Raw genomic sequence first — 18,445 nt, 5'->3', positions numbered from 1 at the left:
CAATATTTAAAACTTCAAGATTTATATGAGAAATTTAATTTGAGGAACACTAAAATATAGCTGATGAAGATAATCTGTGCAATCACCTACCTGTTTTTTAAGCTCCAGTTTAAGGTCGTTTTCAGGTTGCTCTGTTCTTTTCATTTCTTCTGGAGAGGATAAGTCTGCTGTTATTTTATTGGCCATCTTTCTTAGTGCTAGTTTTTCTCATGTGCTTTGGAATTACAGGTTAGAGTGTCATCTTGACTTTGCTTCCCACGTGTTCTTTCTCTGCACTCACCCTGTCCTGTCTAGGGATTTACTATTTACTGCTTTCTACCTCCAAGAACCCTAGTCCGGAGCCAAGTTTATATTTGCAGCTAGGGGCTTTTGTTCCACAGTGCTGATAGATATCAAGATCCACCCCCAGGCCAGCACACAGCACGGCCCAGGTCCTGGTGGGGAGGCTCTGTCTGCCCCCTGCCGCCTCCCTAGGGGAACAGATTTTTAAAGCCCCCCTTCATTGTGTTGTGGGGGCTTCCCCCTCCACATTCTCTGATTTCCAGCAGTGAGCCTGGCTCAAGTCCCAGCCTTTTCCTTTTTAGCCCCTTTAGTTCACAGAGATAGACTCCTGGACACCTCTGTCTACCGTATGCTTTGCATTTCTATTTTATGTCTGATCCATCCAAATATTTACTCTTGTTTTGTATCACACAGACACGAAAAACCCTACATGTTTATACCTTTATATGTTTTTGCTTTTTGGAGCTGAGGTGGTGATAGGGAAGGGGCACAGGAACTTAGAATCCAATCTTGGCTGAAAGACTTGGTCTTCTTCAGTCATTTTCACTTAAATTCTCATTCAACATTGCCAGGTGACATTGAGCGTCTCTGTACTCCAGTCACACTGGCTTCCTTTCAGTGCCTGGTGCTGACTCTGACTTTGTCTTTGTTTTTTGAACCGAACTTGAACTTGTCCTTCCTATCCCAGAGCCTGTTCACACGCAATCTCAAGGAGCTGTGCGTTTATGCGTAGATACCGCTTATCTCTATAACTGTATTAAAAGAGGTTGCTTCCCTGAAGGACAAAATGGTTGAAACCTGCGTGTTGATTGTGATCTATGTTTTCACTTTTACATCTGATCTAAGACAGAGTTTACCTTTAGGCCCATGAAAACCGAAGGAGAAGGGTTCTGTCATCTTTTAACTTAAATCCCAGGGCTTTTGAAATTTTAAATATGGTCTGCCTCATCTCATCAGTATGGAAACCACCTGTAAATATAGTCTTATCAGGATCATTTTGGGAGGAAGGTATGCATAGCGAATAGAACTTGAACTCTCCCGCCTTGGTTCCACCATTAATTGGCTCTGTGATTTTAAACTATATCTATAAGCCTCAGTTTTCTCATCAGTAAAATTGGAATAATAATAGTTCTTTTCTCATAGGATTATTGTGAATGATTAAAACTAAAGCATTTAATCCAGGATCAGATTCATAGTAGGTGCTGAGTTAATATTAACATTTGTTTTTATTATTATGGTTAACATTAATTTGAACTTGATTCTTGTTTGTGGAAAACCTAAATGTGCTCATAGTGGATAGTTGTACTTTTTGTCCCAGAAACTTTTACAGGAATCCTACATGTGCCTACCCATACCTCTTTAGTGTTGTACAAAAGCCCTCAAATGTACCCAGTATATATATGTGAATATATGCTTACAAAATGCAAAATGCCGTACTTTATGTGTGTTAACAAAATGCTTTTAGGGAGGAACATATCTTCAACATCTGGCATAACCTCTACCTAAAACAAGTGGGAAAAGTTGGCAAATTCTGACCTGATTCTGTTCTGCTGGGCCTTGTCCATTGTGAGTGTAAATGTTTTTCACCTTTTTCTCCCACCCCACCCCTCAGGCCAGCACCTGGCTATTGGTAGTAACTGCGAGGAGTATTGTGTTGAGAAGAATTCTACAGTTGAGTCTGGGTTCAGTGGGAAAGAGTGCCATGTTTTTAGCTATGGCTTGTGGGCACAGGCAGGGTAAGTGGCAGCAGTGCCACATTTGTCACCCCTTAGTGATATTAAAGGGTTGGATCAAGAGATCTCTACTACCGTCTTTGTATTCTGCCATTGGAGAAACTTGAGGCAAGTGAAGTTTGCCTCAGTTATCGATCCATAAAACAGAGACAAAACTCTCCTCCTGCTTCCTTTGCAGGGATGCCATAAGAGAAAATTGAGTGATTTTACTGGCTAAAAGACATTGAAACTCTTTCGAGAAAGGGCCTCTGTAAATTTAAGAAACTGTGACAATGACAGATGAGCTCCCTTTACTCTGGCTGGTTCTGGAGCCAGAACTGGGATGGTCTTGTTTCAAGGACCCTGACACTCTGCAAAAGAAACGGATCTCTTTAAAGCAGAGCATCCTTCAGATATAGTGTCTTTCCCAGATGGGATCTGTTCTCCGTGCAGGAAATTCCCAGCTGGAGGAAGCCAGCTTATACAAAGACTAGCTTGTTGGTCCCCTTGGACTATCTTAATCAGACCCTATTGTTGTAGTGTTCTACGTTGATCTCTGCCTTAGTGGTCTTCCGTTTCCCAGGCTTTGACTCAGCTGTCCCTTTAGCTAGACTGATCCCTATGAAACTGTTCTACTTTCTGAATTTTGTGATATTCTTCAAAAGAATCTTCATTTATTGCTTTAACACTTTAAAAGTAATTTTTATAAAAATAATATATGCTCACCATAGATCATTTCTCAAGGTGCATGCAATTTCTGTGAATTGCACTACTTTAATTAATTTACTTTTAAATGACTGCTGATGGGTCAAGTAAAATGAAGCCTGAGAATGACCGTTGGTTGTGGAGGTCGTTGGTGACATGGTCGAGTGGTTGCCTTTGAGTGGTGGGTGTGAAAATCTGGTTAGAGTTGATTTATGAGAAAATAGGAACAGAGAAAGAGGGCAGCCCCATTCCCCCAGGTCCCCAGATGGGATTTGAGCGAGGCCTTCACAAATGTTCTGTGTGGGAACCTGAGCTTGGGTAATGCCCTGGTTAGTGCTGCGCTCCTCTCTCCCCACGTTGATAACTCTCTTTTGATAAATTCATTGGTTGAAAGAGTGTATAGTTCTTTGAGTCCTGGGTCCTGTTTATATGTCTTTTTAGCTCTCACAGAATCTAACTTTGCATGCGGCAGATGCAAATTATTGGACTGAATCTACTGAACGCCAGCGGCAAATATCCTTCTATCAGGGCAGGTTAGAATGTATGGCCTCGTACACGTGGGAAATGGGAGCAGAAAGCCCACAAATTCCTTGGCTCCCTCACTCCAGTGACATATTAGGAAGATTTAAAAAAATGAACCAAGGCCTCTCCATTGTGTTTCTTCTGGCAACTGATGAAATCCCTAAATGCTTTATACACCTTTGGTCTCTGAACAAACTACCCTGTTGGAAACTATGGGACAGAAGTAAAGACTGTCTTTGTTGAAACTGACCAGTAGTCATACTGACTCTGCTTTCTGCTAGCCAGGTGACCTGGCCATGTTATTTATTTATTTTTTTTGAGGAAGATTAGCCCTGAGCTAACTACTGCCAATCCTCCTCTTTTTTGCTGAGGAAGACTGGCCCTGAGCTAACATCCATGCCCATCTTCCTCTACTTTATATGTGGGACACCTACCACAGTGTGGTGTGCTGAGTGGTGCCATGTCCGCACCTTGGATCTCAACCGGCGAACCCCGGGCCGCCAAGAAGCAGAACGTGCGAACTTAACTGCTGCGCCACCAGGCTGGCCCTGCCCACGTTACTTAAAACTTCTTATTTTTCAGTTTTTTTAGCTGTGAAATTTGGATAAGTATGCTTACTCTTGAGAACTGAATGAAATAATAAATATGAAGTACCTGGGCTGGCACATGGCAGGTGTTCGGTAAGTGGATTAAATGAATGAATGAATGAGCGTGCAGTTGCTTGATAGAAAGACGACTATTCACAAAGCTCTGTAGATATATTAAGTCGGTTAAGGAATATCTAAGTGGGAGAGAGAATTGCTATTTTAAAACTTGTAAAATATGAGTAATTGCAGTTTCCTCTTGTCTTTTTCCCACGGTCCCTGCCTTACATTTCCTTCCTAGAACTTTCAAAATAACACATTTCAGGAGCCCGATTGAGCTAGATAAAGATGAATGAATAGGTTTTGTCTTATGGAAAGAGTGCTATATGCCCTTGGCTTTATTCCTTCAACCAATATCTCCTGAGAACCCATTATTAAAAGACCCCGGGCAGGGAGACGTGAAGCTGCAAAGGACAGCACAGCTGAACAGACCACTACAAATAACAAACCAACTCTGGGAAGACTGGGTTGTAAGGAGAGCGCAGCCTCTGTCCTTTTTTTTATGTGTTCCTAGCATTTGCTGTGTAAGTCAGAAATCAGTGAGTGAATCCTGCTAAAATAATTGACAGGTGCCTGGCTCATGATTACAGGGGGTTTGAAATGAAGTGATCTGTTGCTAGGTAAGTCTCCATACAATTATGCAGTTTTCTCTTGTCCTCCTCTTGTCCCTGGGCTAATCCAAGCTCTCCCAGGGTCACCTGATGAGTTTATGCAGCTGTTAGATTATGCTGCACTCCAGGCGCCCAGGCTGTCTGGGCTTGGTGCCAGAACCCATAAGACGCAGGAGTTGAATGGGGGAGAATTTGCCAGGAAGAGAAAAGTGAATTAAAGCCGTAGTGCTCAGGTGTTTATAATTTCAGCTGTCTGGGTATTGAAAATGCTTAGTCCTATTTCTTTCTTTTTATCCATCATGTCTTTAGAGACACTGAGATTTACCAGCTGCTTTTTGTAAGCATGGGCTGAATAAACACCATGAGAAAGATTCTTGGTAGAGGAGGGACTTGGGAATGTCATGATTTGTCACATTGTTCTGTGACCATCACAGAAGATGAAAGGCAACGAGTATGAACTTGCTCTGGAGCCAGACGGCCTGAGTTTAAATCTTGGGTTGTTTTTAAGCTGTTTGACCTTGGGCAAGTTGCTTAACCCCTCTGCACCTTAGTTTCTTGTAAGGTTGTGTAAATTGTTTAGTTAGAAGAAAACCTCATGTGATGAGTGCTGTGTAAGTGTTTGACACATAAACCATTCACCTTCTGTAAGCAGGAGTCCTAGGAGCCTCAAGCAGTACCTCATGGTCACTGCTTCCCTTCTTTCTCTCTCAGTTGCGAGGCGGGTGGCACAGTGCAGTCAGACGGTGTGGCTTCTGTCTAGGCTACCAGAAAGTCAGCAGGGGATACTAGACGTTAACAAGTGTCTGATAGCATCTCTACAGCTCATTATATCCTTTCACACCATCCTTTGGGGTCTCAGAACAACCCAGTGAGGTCCGTATTGTTTTCTCCACTTTAGAAAGAAAATACGGCCCAGAGATATTAACTGCCTTGTTCAGTCACACGGCTAATAAGTGGTAGGGGACCAGGCAACCATCTATGTGGACAACACTGGATTTCTTTAGATGCTAGAAGGCTTCTTTAGAGGTTCATTCAAGTTCCATGTGCCTTATGTACAAATGATTGTTTGTACAAACAATCCTCCAGGAGCACACCACTATGAAAGCAGGGACAAGAATGACATGGATCAGCAAAGTGGCCTGAAGGATCCCTGAGGTCTGTTTGTCAGGAGCTGTTTTTTTCTGGTGTGGGCCCAAAAGAAAAAAATAATTAACTATATATTTCTCTCTTAGTTTTCCAGATTCTCATTTTCTGGCCTTTTACTTCTCCTTCTTACTACCTACCCTTTGGTCCCACCTATGGTTGTTACATTATACCCTGAAAGGAGGAAGGGCAAAGGTTGAGGACTCTGCTCTCAATATAGTTCTACTCTGAGTAAATCCTGTAAAGAAAAAAACAAACAATTTGATACAGGAGGAGGTTAAAACTTCAGCTAAAATGACATACTTGAGTTGTCAGGGTTTCTTTGTTACTCCCCACATCCACAAACGGTAGACTGTCGGCTACATTCCACACTCTGAAGAGCAGGAGAGACTGAACTCTTAGAACACTTTTGGAAGTTGCTGAGCTGTCCATACTGGTCTGCAATTCCAGAATAACAAGCACAGCAAATATGTTACGGCGGGTTTTAGAAATACTGCTTTGATAGAAACTGCATGAGATGCCTTAAGGAAATAGATGTCTCTGTTCAAGGGTGGCACTGGCTGTGGTGCGGGATGTAGGAAGGCAGAACCCTGACCCAAATGCTTTTGTAGAGAGCACAACTCACTAGCTGTACATCCTCTTGAATTTTCTCTAGAAGCTGTAGATGCAAATGTGAACTGAACTGACTCAACAGCTCTTTCCTTTTTTAAAACAGTTTTCTTTTCTTTTTTTATTTTTTTGGTGGGGAAGATTGGCCCTGAGCCAACGTCCATTGCTAATTTTCCTCTTTTTGCTTGAGGAAGCTTGTCCCTAGCTAACATCTGTGCCAGTCTTCCTCTATTTTGTATGTGGGATGCTGCCACAGCATGGCTTGATGAGCGGTGTGTAGGTCTGCCCCCAGGATCCAAACCTGTGAACCACGGGCCACCAAAGCAGAGTGCACAAACTTAACCACTATACCACCGGTTGGCCAACGGCTCTTTCCTAGGGAGCAGAAAGTCCAATTCCTACTTCAGTGATATAATGATATTAAAAGACTAAAGGCTCAGAAGTGACAGTGTAAGAAGGAGGACAGAGGCAAAACAGAAGATTTCCCTAGAATAATCTGACTTCTCTCCAAGGTCCTCTACACCCTGGTCCTGCTGTCGAGTCCAGCTGTGTCTCCCCCTGCACCTGTACATGAGCCCACATCACAACTAAAATCACCTCCTCTCTCTTCCCACTCCGGAGGAGCCACGTTCCTGACCATCTCTGGCCTCGTGGTCCCTCTTGCCCTTTGTAGTGGGCTGAATGGGACGCTTCCCCCAGAGACATGTCCACATCCTATAACCCCTGGACCCTGTAAATGTCACTTTATTTGGTAAAAGAGTCTTTGCAGATGTAATTAATTTAAGGGTCTTGAGATGAGGAGATCATCCTGGATTATCCAGGTTAGTCCTAAATTCAGTGACCAGTGTCCTTATAAGAAACACCCAGAGGAGAAGACAGATATGGAGGAGAAAGTGATATGAAGATGGAGGCAGAGACTGGAGTGACGTGGCTACAAGCCAATTAATGGCAATAGCCACCAGAAACTGGAAGAAGCAGGGAACACCATTATGGACTGAATGTTTGTGTCCCCCCAAAATTCGTATTTTGAAGACTTTACCCTCAGTGTGATGGGATTTAGAAATGGGAGCTTCGGGGGTGATTAAGTTTAGATGAGGTCATGAGGGTAGTGCCCTCGTGATGGGCTTAGTGCCCTTATAAGAAGAGGAAAGACACCAGGGCTTGCTCTTTCTCATGCATGGAGGAAAAGCCACGTGAGCAGGCCACGAGAAGGCAGCTGTCCCCAGGCCAGGAAGCTGGTTCTCACCAGGAACCGAATCTGTCAGCACCTTGATCTTGGTTCCCAGCCTCTACCCAGTCTGTGGTGTTTCGTTACAGCAGCCCAAGTTAAGACAAACACATTCTCCCCAGACCCTCCAGAGCGAGCTTGATCCTGCTGACACCTTCGTTTGGGATTTCTGGCCTCCGGAACTGGCAGACAATACATTTCTGTTGTTTGAACCCTCCAAGTTTGTGGTAATTTGTCAGGGTAGCCTGAGAAACCCTGCGTCTCACTCTGTGTCAGTTTTTCTTCGAGTCCCTGCTCAAGTCCTTCGCCTGAGGTGGATGGAGCCCGTGGCTGCTGTGCCTGCCTGAGAGCGGGAGTCTGCAGCAGCTGGGTCTGAATCTCCCATTCGGCATTTACAAGTTTTCAACCCTGTGGTATCTCTTTATTTTTCGTGGATGTTCACTTCTTGAATGGCAGTACTTGGTCTTATATCTTTGCATCTCCAGTACCTGATGCTAAGCCTTAGATCTTTCCGTAGAGACTACCCTATTAATTAGAAGCTCAGTTATGAACTAGAATATAACCTGCTTAACACAAAAGTCATTCCTTGTTTTGTTCGTAAGGCTCTCCAGGGTCTTCACCTGTCACTAGGTTCTCATTAAGAGAACCAGTTATTCTTTTGCATTAGTGAAAAAAAAATTGCTGGTGATTTGGATCAAGGATAAGGAAATTTATTGTGCTAAATTTCTGCCACCTACTATGATTTTTAAGTCACATATGCATCAGTTAGCCAGAATGTCTCTCATTTGATTGCAAATTTCAGTTAGCTCTGAAAAAGTAGTTTCGAGTGCGCTGTGAGAGAGAACACTGTTAGCAGCTAGTGCCATCCAGCAACAGAGTGGGTTTTCTTGAGGAGCTGTGATTGCCCTGTAATTGGAGTGCAAAAGTGTTCTATCTGAAACAGTCTGTGATTCTCTCCAGTGCGCAGACACCAAAGGGCAGAGCTCTGTGATATGCCAAAGGAAATAAAGATAAAATGTTAAAACAGTGCTGGAAGGTATACAATGAAAAGCAAAAGTCTCCCCACCCAGTGCCTCTGACCCAGTCCCATTCGCCTAAGCGTCTGTTTTGGAGATTTTCCCTGTCATCACAGGGCATGTGCCCATCTGTGGTGAGATAGCTCAGGGTCACCTACGCACGGCTGTCTGCCGCTGTGACTCTTAGAAAGGGGCAGTGGAAGGGGCACTGAGTTGGAGTCAAAAGACTGGGTCCCGATCCTCAGAAATCCTTCACTCATTTTTGTGATCTTACACAAATCATCTATTTCCTCATCTCTAAAATGAAAGATTTCTCATCTCTAAAATGAAAGAGCTGAGCAGATGACTTCCACATTCTCTTTCCAACGCTGAGCTTTAAAGGAAACACCCCATGACTCTATGGGGGAAAACAAGTCATTACAGTATACCCGGAAAAAAAACCCCAAAGATATTCTTGAGTTGCTTGTGTGGACAGAGTTATCTGGTCATCATTAGCTAACACACGTGCGTATTAAGTGTGGGAACATGCTGTCAGAGATAAACTTATTCTGCTTGGGGAGAAAGTGGTGCTGGGGGTCAGGGGCTGGATTGGCAGGAGAGAAGGTGGCCCTGGTGAAGATGGTCTGAGATACTTGTAGGTGATCTTGTGCACTGTGTGTGGCCTCCAGTCCACAAATGAGGTCACCCACTTAATAGTTTGTGATCTTGGGCAAACTCCATTGGAGCTTCATTTTCCTTATCTGTAAAATGAGGAGAATAATACCTTCATTATAGAATCATAGCGAGGCACACAGAAGGTATTCGATAAATAGTAGTTGTCGCCTGTGTTACTAGAATCACTATCACAAGAACAACTATGAAAATCCCCCTACCACCCGGGTGGGCTCCATGGCATTTATGGGTTGTGTGTCTCCATCTTTAACAGTAGCTATAGCTCGTAAGAGGCCCTTGTTGACAGAGCAGAGCATTGTAGAGAGTAAAGTGCATGGGAGATGCTGTCTGTAGCCTTAAAGGGCTTGTGTACAATTAAGGAGCTATTTAACAAACAGTGATAACCTACAGATCTGTTTGAGGAATCTAAAAAAGTACCAATGTAAATTACAGTCATAAATGCCGTGTGAGTCACCAACAGGGTAGAAATAATTATATGTGCATTAAAGTTTTTTTATTAGTATTTTAATTGTAAATTCACCTGTGGTCAACACAGTTGGAAAGCGTTGTTCTCTTACTTGGAAATTCAGGGTGGGAAGGACCTCAAGTGGAGTCACTCACTGACAGAGCTGGCAGCTCGCATGTTTTTTTCTTGCCATTGTCAGTATCAAATGCTGCCAGGGACTCTCCTTTTCTTCCCTTGCCTCCCGTGCTTTCTCACGGATTCACCCCAAAGACCCAGTGTAGAGTCTTCCATTATCTAAGTAGTTAAGGCACCAGTTTTTTTGGTCTGCGACTAGCCAGCTAATTGAGACTTAAAACATTTTGGGGCCTGAGTCATCTGGATATTTGCCTCCCTGCCCCTGCCCTGGGTTGGCGAGCTCCATCTCTGTGTGAAGGGGGAGGAAGGACAGTGGCCGTGGGCAGGTCGTGCTTGCTCCTATCCACATGGCCTTCAGAATCCTGGGGAGGGGGGAGTCTTCATTGCTTAGTTCTCCTTTTTTCTTTAATCTTCTCACTTAGATCCTAAGGTCAAGGATTATACCTGAGGTTACTAGACTGAAGCTAATGCTACTGTTTCTTGGGTTTTTTTTTTGGAGACTTTCAGCCAATATTTTATTTTATAATTATGGTGAGAACACTTAACATGAGATCTACATCTTAAATTTTTAAGTGCACAATGCGGTATTGTTAACTATAGGCGTGATGTTGCACAGCAGATCTCTAGAACTTAGTCACCTTGCATAACTGACACTTTATACCCATTTACTGTGAGATGAGTTTGTAAGATTTGGAAGGGATCTCACAGCGCATTTATTCTGACCTCCCTCCTAGACTAGGAATCTCCTCTGTGGTACCTCTGCCAGCTTCTGACAGAGCTCTCCAGTGACTAGGGAACGCCCTTTCTCATAGAGCAGTCCATGTCATTTTATCATTTTCCATAGCGCTAATTATCAGATAATCAGACTAGAATCCGCGTCCCTGTAACTCTGACCCATTAGTCCAGGTTTTGTCCTCAGAGCCTATCCAGTCGAATCCCAGTTCTTCAGGACAGCCTGGTCTCCCAGACGGTGGCTGTTCTAGGTGGGCTTGTGGCCCAGCGGCAGCAGCCACCTCACCTGCGCAGGTGCAGCTCAGGCTTCACCCCAGACCTGCTGAACTGAAATGTGCATTTGGACAAGATCTTAGTGGTTGGCACGCACAGGACAGTTTGAGAAGAGCAGCATTAGATCACATATACCTCCCACCCCAAATTGTTCTTCTTTCAATTGCTATTGCTGTCAGGCCTGCTAGTGTTCAAAAAATCTTAGTGGAGGAAGAAACAGTTGACAAGAAGCAACAACTCCAACTCTCAGTAAGTGCAGAATTGGTCTGACATCAGTTAAAGCTGTCATTATATTAAACTGGAATTCTATTGACGAGTATTTCAATGTGTCCATAGTACTGTCATAAAAGATAATATCAATGATCCTGAGGCTTTAGAAGATCATAAATGCTTTAATTGTTAAAGAAACATTAAATGATGCTCCACGTGATTTAATTTGGTATTGCTTTGTGATTTTTAAAAACCTGATAAAGAGACTGAATGAATAATCAGAACAAGCCACTCTCCAAGTCATGCCGGCTGGAGCCAGCCATAAAACTCTCTTCCACACCACTCTTCAGATGCGGGAAGAATGGAAGCTTAAATCATTTTCTGTTTCTGACATCACGGCAAGGGCAATGATTGAGAATCCAGCATTTAAAAGGTGCCCAGGAGACGTACACTGTGGAAACAGCTGTGCTGGAGGGAAGTGCTTTCAATTTGTGTACTCAGCAATATGGAAATGAACTTTGCCAGCTCATGAGCATGAATAAATGCTTAGCTGCCTTCCCAACGACAAAGCAACTTTCTATATTTGGCACTTTTTAGACATTTGGTAAAACAGACTGAATTTAACAGCGGTTGACAATGCCAGACTGTCTTCGGTTAAAGTCAAGCAAAAACCTTAAGAAGCCTCTTCCCTGAGACCTTGTCATATTTCTCTCTCCACCTGGTATTCATGGTGAGCTTTAAGCCTGACCCCTAGGGCAGGACATCAGCCCAGCTGTGTCGTGCTAAGTCAGCAGGGCCTTGATTTCTGCAGGGGCCCAAGTCCACCCTTTACTGTGTATCTGAGGACCTTCAGCTCAAGGTACGTGTCCTACTCCTGGGTCACCAGGTGTGGAGCACAGGTGGAACCACTCCCTGACACCTGGTCCCTTTAGCCAGGAGAAACTGGAGTCTTCTGCTTTTTTCTGTCCTAAGTACCAGTTGACCCCAATCTAGTGCACATTTTTGAAATCCTTCACCCCAAGGGCTCTGTGGGGCCGTTTCCTACCTGCCTTGCTCCTCAGACTCAAGTTATTCACTAAATATTCATTTAGGGCCCCTATGTTTCAGGTAGTGAGATTATAATAAATGAGACCCAGTCCCTGTCCTCATGGAACCCGCATTCTAGCTAGGGAGACAGACAATGCCAGGGAGGATTGTGTAAGTGCCAAGATGGGAGAGAATTCCTGCCCCCAGGAAGAGGTTTGGGGCTAAATGAGAATTCATGGCTGAGAAGTAGATGGGGCAGACATTCCAGATATAAAAGAGTATATGAGCAAAGACTTGACAGCGTGAAAATGCACAGGCTTGCATAAATTTTCAGAATTCTTAGTGTTTTTCTTTTGTATTCCTTCTTAAATTCTTTTTTAGTCAATTGAAATAATCTGAATAGTCAACAATGGAGGATTAATTGTAACAACTGTTTTCACCTCTTTAAAATTGCAGACAGCTCAGAAGAGCAATAATTGACCAAAAAAAAAAGTTTTTGAAACAAAAGAAAGAGAGAGAAAACAAAATTTCTGGAAAAAGAGGATGAAAATACTTATTGCCAAGGCACCTTTTTGATGCTTCAGGATCTCCAGTATTTAAATTCCTAGAATTCAAAGATATTAACTTGCAACTAAATCATTATTTCAACCAAGTTGTCATGTTTACCAGCTTGCGTCCAGTCTCATGTTTTTCAGCCGATTCGTAGGTCGATCTTCCTATATTCCCATCCACTTCCTCCCCTCCCCCACTTCCATCCTGATGTCTGTAGCTTTTAGTTAGAATTCAGACTGACTGGAGTCTGGTGCTGAATCAACAGGAGCTGTGTGATAATGTCAAAGAGAACAAAAACGGAACTTATAGTCAAGTCTAACTTTCGCTGTGGTTGTCAAGGTTTAAGCACCAAGAGAGGGAAATATTCCCTTCTAAGAGAGAGCTTTTGAAAAAAGAAATAAAATTTGATACCATTAAATTATAGCATTAAATCTATAAAGTCCAGGCACTGTATAAAAATTTAATTTTAATCTTTTCTCCGCAAAAAACCTAGCCAGACTCACCATCCTGGATGGATTTACTAATAGGCTGAAGTGCTTCTTAACATGATTACTTTTAAAGAAAGCCATTTAGCATGAACTCTTTTGTTGGAACAGGACAGCTGGGAAGTGGTGGAAGGACTGAGGGGAGAGATGAATTACACCCAGGAGCCACCAGTTCAGAAAGGATTTTTGCTGAAAAAGAGGAAATGGCCCTTGAAAGGCTGGCACAAGGTAGGACGCGGGCCTTGGCCTCACCTTCATTTGTACCCACACGGCCCCACTCAGTACCCAGTTCTTAGGCACTTGTACTTAACTGGAAGTTGAAAACTGGGACCAAGGAAAGGACGGACATTTAGATGAAATGTCTTAATGAATCACGCTTTCTTCCCCACAGAGATTCTTCTATCTGGACAAAGGAATCTTGAAATATGCCAAGAGCCAAACAGATGTAAGTCGTTTTATTAATCCAACGTGCTATTGGAGAATTCTGAAGGGCTAATTGTTGTCAGCTCATGGATGGGATTGTGCACATTTGGGGATTGCATTTCTCTGAACTGGAAACCACAGAAGGGTAATACTTCCTTCACAGGGAACAGAGGTGCCTGGTCCCACCGGCCCAGCTCTGGGGTTCTCTGTAGGCTCAGTTCACCTGCCAAGAGGAGGTGTGGGGGCCCCTCTCAACACCCTACTGGGTATCCAGGGGTCTGTTCTGGTCTTAGGGTTGTGCTGAGAGGTTCGCCAGGTGGGAGAAGACATTTTACAGCAAGATAACAGGAACAAAATATAGGGTGTCATTCGCACTGTTATAGTGGCTGAGGGTTTAGTGGAGAAAGCCCTTCATGAAGATGAGGTGAGGTGCACTGCAGTTAATAGGTGAATTCACTGCCTTGGGAGTCAGTCCATGGGGCTTCCTTTCTTGTCTTCTCACTTTCTGCTTCCTTACTTTCTTGCTGCCTCATTTACTGGCTGTGTAAACCACTTGTTACCCAACTCCTCTGTACGTCAATCTCCTCGGCTGTAAAATGGAGAGAGTGCTTCCTACCTCACAGCTTAAATAAGAGAATGCATGTACAGCACTTAACTCAGGACTGATTCACACCAACTGCTTGGGAAGTCATAGTTATGTTTACAACTAGTAGATGTGGAAGATGAGGGTAGAGGCAAGGAGTGTCAAGCATGTTACTACTGTTCTTAACACCGTGGTTCTTAAGAGGCCCTCTTCGTGCCTCTGCAGATAGAGAGAGAGAAGCTGCATGGCTGCATTGATGTTGGGCTCTCGGTGATGTCTGTAAAGAAGTCATCAAAATGCATCGACCTGGATACTGAGGAGCACATCTACCATCTGAAGGTGAGACTGCTTCCCAGGTGCCATCTCCTGTTGCACAGAGTTATCATCAGTTATTGTGCTATTGGTGATGCCTTTTGAGTATTTCAAAACAGTCAGCCAACACGTGGAAGATCTTCATTACAAAAGTATTTGTAATGGATGCTCTTGGTCTTTGGATGGGAGAGTTCTTCATTGTGCAGGCTGTCTCTTCCACTGCTGAAGGTTTAGCATCCTTGTCCCCTCATTCCTTGACTAGGCCCCTCCACCCCATGATTGTGACAACAGTCATTAACAAAAAAATCTTCATGTTTCTGAATACAAACCTTACCCTGCCCCCAGGCAGTACTATGTTTAGTGAAGAACTATTTACCATAGTTTAAAATATGTTTCCTGAAATGCAACATAACATTTCGTCTCTGGAGCCCCATCTTATAACTTGGGCTAATTTTATAGGGATTACATTAAAATTCTCATATTACAGTGAAGGTCAGGAATTTTTCTTCTAAAGTATGCACCTCCAAATAGTATCTCTCAAAGTGCTTATCTACCCTCTTCTGCCCTCTCCTGCAGGTGGTATAGATAATTAAAAGCATGAAGTAAGAGCTTTCGAGATCCAGATCTGGTTCACATCTTGACCTGGCTACTTCCTAAGCTGTTGGCCTTGGGCAAATTATTTAATCTCTCAAAGTCTTAGTTTTCTCACCTCCCAAAATGAAAATGATTATAGTACTCATCTTATAGGGCTGCAGGTAGAAAACTTGGTGTAATGCCCGGCCCACAGTAAGCTCAATAAGGTTAGTTATTGTGTGTAATTATCAGGTGGTACCGAATGTTAGAAATTAATTGAGAAAAATGTTAAGACTGTTTTCTTATTTGGGCAAATTACTTGGACTATTGGGAAAGTGGGCTGAGGGCTGAAAAAACAATAGCTTGAGATTGTGAGCTCCATGTCTTAAGATGTCCCTGTCTTCCCCATGGCATGTATGTGGTGCTTGGGCAAATACATACTTAACACATACATGTGGTTGATGGACTGCACAAGACAGTCAAATCCACATTGTTTCCTAGCCTCAGTCCCTGTTGCGGTGGGTGCAGTTAATTTGGTAAAGCGTTTCTCACGCTTGGCACTGTTGACGTGGTGGGCTGGAGGATTCTTTGCTGTGGGGGCTGTTCTGTGCCCTGTGGGATGCTGAGTGGCACCCCTGGCCTCTGCCTACTCGAAGTCAGTAACAAGCCCCCTCCAGTTATGACAACCAAAAACTGTCTCCAGACATTGCCAGATGACCCCTGGGGGGTAAAATCACCCGTGGTTGAGAAGGACTAGTGTGAGGTAAAGGAGGGAGAGACTATAATCTTAGGAAAAAAGCGTCTCCCTCCCCACCCCTGTTTCGATGGTCAGTCTCCTCTAGAATAGTTTAGGGTATTTCTCCATGGACTGCCAGTGACTCTTAGTTCTGTGTTTTGACGTGGTCAGGAAATGATAAGTTCTAGTTCTTCCACTAGTCTAGGTAACAGAATAGAAGGAATTACTAATTACTGATTTTTAAAGACTAGAGAACCTTAAAATACGTTGAATACTAGCGTTGTGATAAACATAGTTTCCTATTTCTCTGTGTTGATTCACTTTAAGTTCCGTTTGTATTTCTTATTCATTCTTTCGAACATCTTCTGTGACTGCTAGTGTGGGGATGTGTAGTCATCTGAGGGTCCTAGTTAATAGCTTTAGAGTCAGGCGTTTTTAAATGTGGGCCATCAAGTCCCATTCTCTTATTTTTATAAAGATTTTATTTTTTTCCTTTTTCTCCCCAAAGCCCCCCAGTACATAGTTGTATATTCTTCGTTGTGGGTCCTTCTAGTTGTGGCATGTGGGACGCTGCCTCAGCGTGGCTTGATGAGCAGTGCCATGTCCGCGCCCAGGATTCGAACCAATGAAACACTGGGCCTCCTGCAACGGAGCGCGCGAACTTAACCACTCGGCCACGGGGCCAGCCCCCCATTCTCTTATTTTATAGATGAGGGATCTGGGCAGCAGAGAGTTAAGCGGCTGTCCACTCATGGTCCTGTAACTACTTGAGGGGCTGGAACAGAGCCCTGCTCAGTTATTTAATAAAGTACTCTTATTTTTCTACCTTGTTTAACCAATAAAAAATGAGTCAAGATGAATGCTTTGGGCACTGCTTTTTTAAGGGCGTCTGAGAGTAGATCAGTGCAAAGGATGACACAAGATTCCTGTAAAATTCTTTTAACCGTATCTGGGAAATGAAATATATTTCAAGAAGATAATTTAGGGGAGACAAATAGATGTGAGTCTGTTTGCATTGCTTCTTCCTGTAAGTTGCGCGTTCTGTAGCACCTGGAGGCGTTTTAAGTCTTGTGTGTACTTCCAATCAGCACGACAAACGTAAGAGCCAACCTCACATTTCCGAAGTGAAGGATGCTGCTGAACTTTATTTCCACACCCGTGCTCTCAGCAGTGGCATTAGTGAAGATCTTAACAGGATTGACCTGTATTTTTCTTCTTGAAAGTTAACCTACCATGCATCCTTTTGGGTTATTTTAAATTGCTGCTTCATGAATCTCTGTGTTCTTATATATACATATTTATCATTCTTCATTTTGAAAATATGAATACACTCTCATACATACATTGACTATTAAGAAATATCTATGGTGCATAGGTGCTTGTTATATTCTTTTTAGTACTTTTATGAACATTTGAAATATTTTATAGTAAGTGTTACTAGTTACAAACACTATTCTTCATGGAAATTAGACATTGATATATACTCATTTATGGAGAGAATGGCTAAATGTTTGTGTGTGTGTTTGAAAATTCTGGAAATCACTGGTAATACTTTATCCGTTTTTTTCCATTTCTGAGAGCAAGAGAAATGTTCTTTTAAATGACCTTCACATTCATTAATATATATTCCTCAGCAATGTATTCTTTGTTAGAGAAGACTAACAAGGTTAGATATTTTAGGAAGAATTTACTAATTCATTCCAGTTCAGAGAAGATTGATCTGAAAAGTCTGAATAATAAGAGTTCAAAAAAAAAGCATGGTGCTAATATTGTCAATAGAGATAGGAGAAGCTGGGACAAGACAACTTGGAAAGGCTTTAAGAGACAGACAGATACAAGTTTGAGTTTATTTGTTGTTTACTATAACCGATACTGTTTTGCTTTCTTAATAATAGCATAGCAATTGGACTCTTTCATAGAAGCCTAAATATATAGTTTATGAAGAGTTTTACTCTCCATTCCTCCTCCAACTTGTTCCCTTGGACCACATAAATGTAAACTAAGTCAGGACACTGATATTTCTACATGCGCCAACATGAAAGGGGGGTGTCAGGAGTGACCTCAATTTGATAAATAATTCTTCTTTTCAGTGAGTGATGCTGTTGTTTCTTTCTTTCAATTTAACGCAATTTAGGTAAAGTCAGAAGAAGTCTTTGATGAGTGGGTATCCAAACTCCGCCACCACAGAATATTTCGTCAGAATGAAATCGCCATGTTTCCACACGAAGTTAATCACTTTTTCCCAGGATCCGCTGGCACAGACTCTCCGTCTGGGGCCTTGGACTCCATATCAAGTAGGAAGGTAATAATTTGCCAGTAATGAATTTAAACGGAGGGAGTGGCTTTGCATGGGGGCTGTGTCTGAGGAAGGAAAGGTTTGTGGGGAGGGAACAGGGTCAGCTTGAGCTGGTATTCAATGAGTCTGTTTGCCCAGCCGGTCAGAACCAGGGCCAGAGGAGCATCTGTTATCGCTGGGACAGAAACTGAAGAATAGCACAGAAGGAGGAATTTTCTAGCCCTGAATGCTCCCTGTTTCTCTTGACTAGTCTAACTTTGGTTTCCCTATCTGGTTGTAAAATACAGTAGGTGCACGTGAAGCCATACAGGATTGCAAAATTTGCCAACATTTATATCATTATTTTGGTATGATTATCATTTGACAGAAGGAGAAATTAAGGACTGCTGTCCAAGGCCTCATAGCATGGTGTGGCCAAGCCAGGGTGACCCCCAGAGCTTAGGGTCTCCAGTGGAGTGCTTTGCTAGAAGCTTCTTCCCATTACAAGCAGAGGGCTCCCATTAGCGACTAGCCCACTTTG

At 43.0% G+C, this 18,445-nt stretch overlaps 1 protein-coding gene across 9 annotated transcripts in view; it reads left to right on the top strand.

The window, feature by feature from the left end:
- Window positions 1-18,445, top strand: part of OSBPL3 (oxysterol binding protein like 3) — a 175,975-nt gene that overhangs the window by 92,878 nt on the left and 64,652 nt on the right. For all 9 annotated transcript variants that reach the window (XM_070510502.1, XM_070510512.1, XM_070510480.1 and 6 more), the window contains 4 exons: window positions 13,114-13,230; window positions 13,394-13,447; window positions 14,234-14,347; window positions 17,764-17,931. In XM_070510502.1, coding sequence (XP_070366603.1) covers window positions 13,114-13,230; window positions 13,394-13,447; window positions 14,234-14,347; window positions 17,764-17,931 — 453 coding nt within the window. The remainder of the gene's footprint in view (window positions 1-13,113; window positions 13,231-13,393; window positions 13,448-14,233; window positions 14,348-17,763; window positions 17,932-18,445) is intronic.

The sequence above is a fragment of the Equus asinus genome, chromosome 1 (genome assembly GCF_041296235.1).
Source record: "Equus asinus isolate D_3611 breed Donkey chromosome 1, EquAss-T2T_v2, whole genome shotgun sequence".
Lineage (NCBI taxonomy): Eukaryota > Metazoa > Chordata > Mammalia > Perissodactyla > Equidae > Equus > Equus asinus.
Note: the sequence above shows the minus strand (reverse complement) of the source record. Positions and strands in the feature narration are given on the sequence as shown.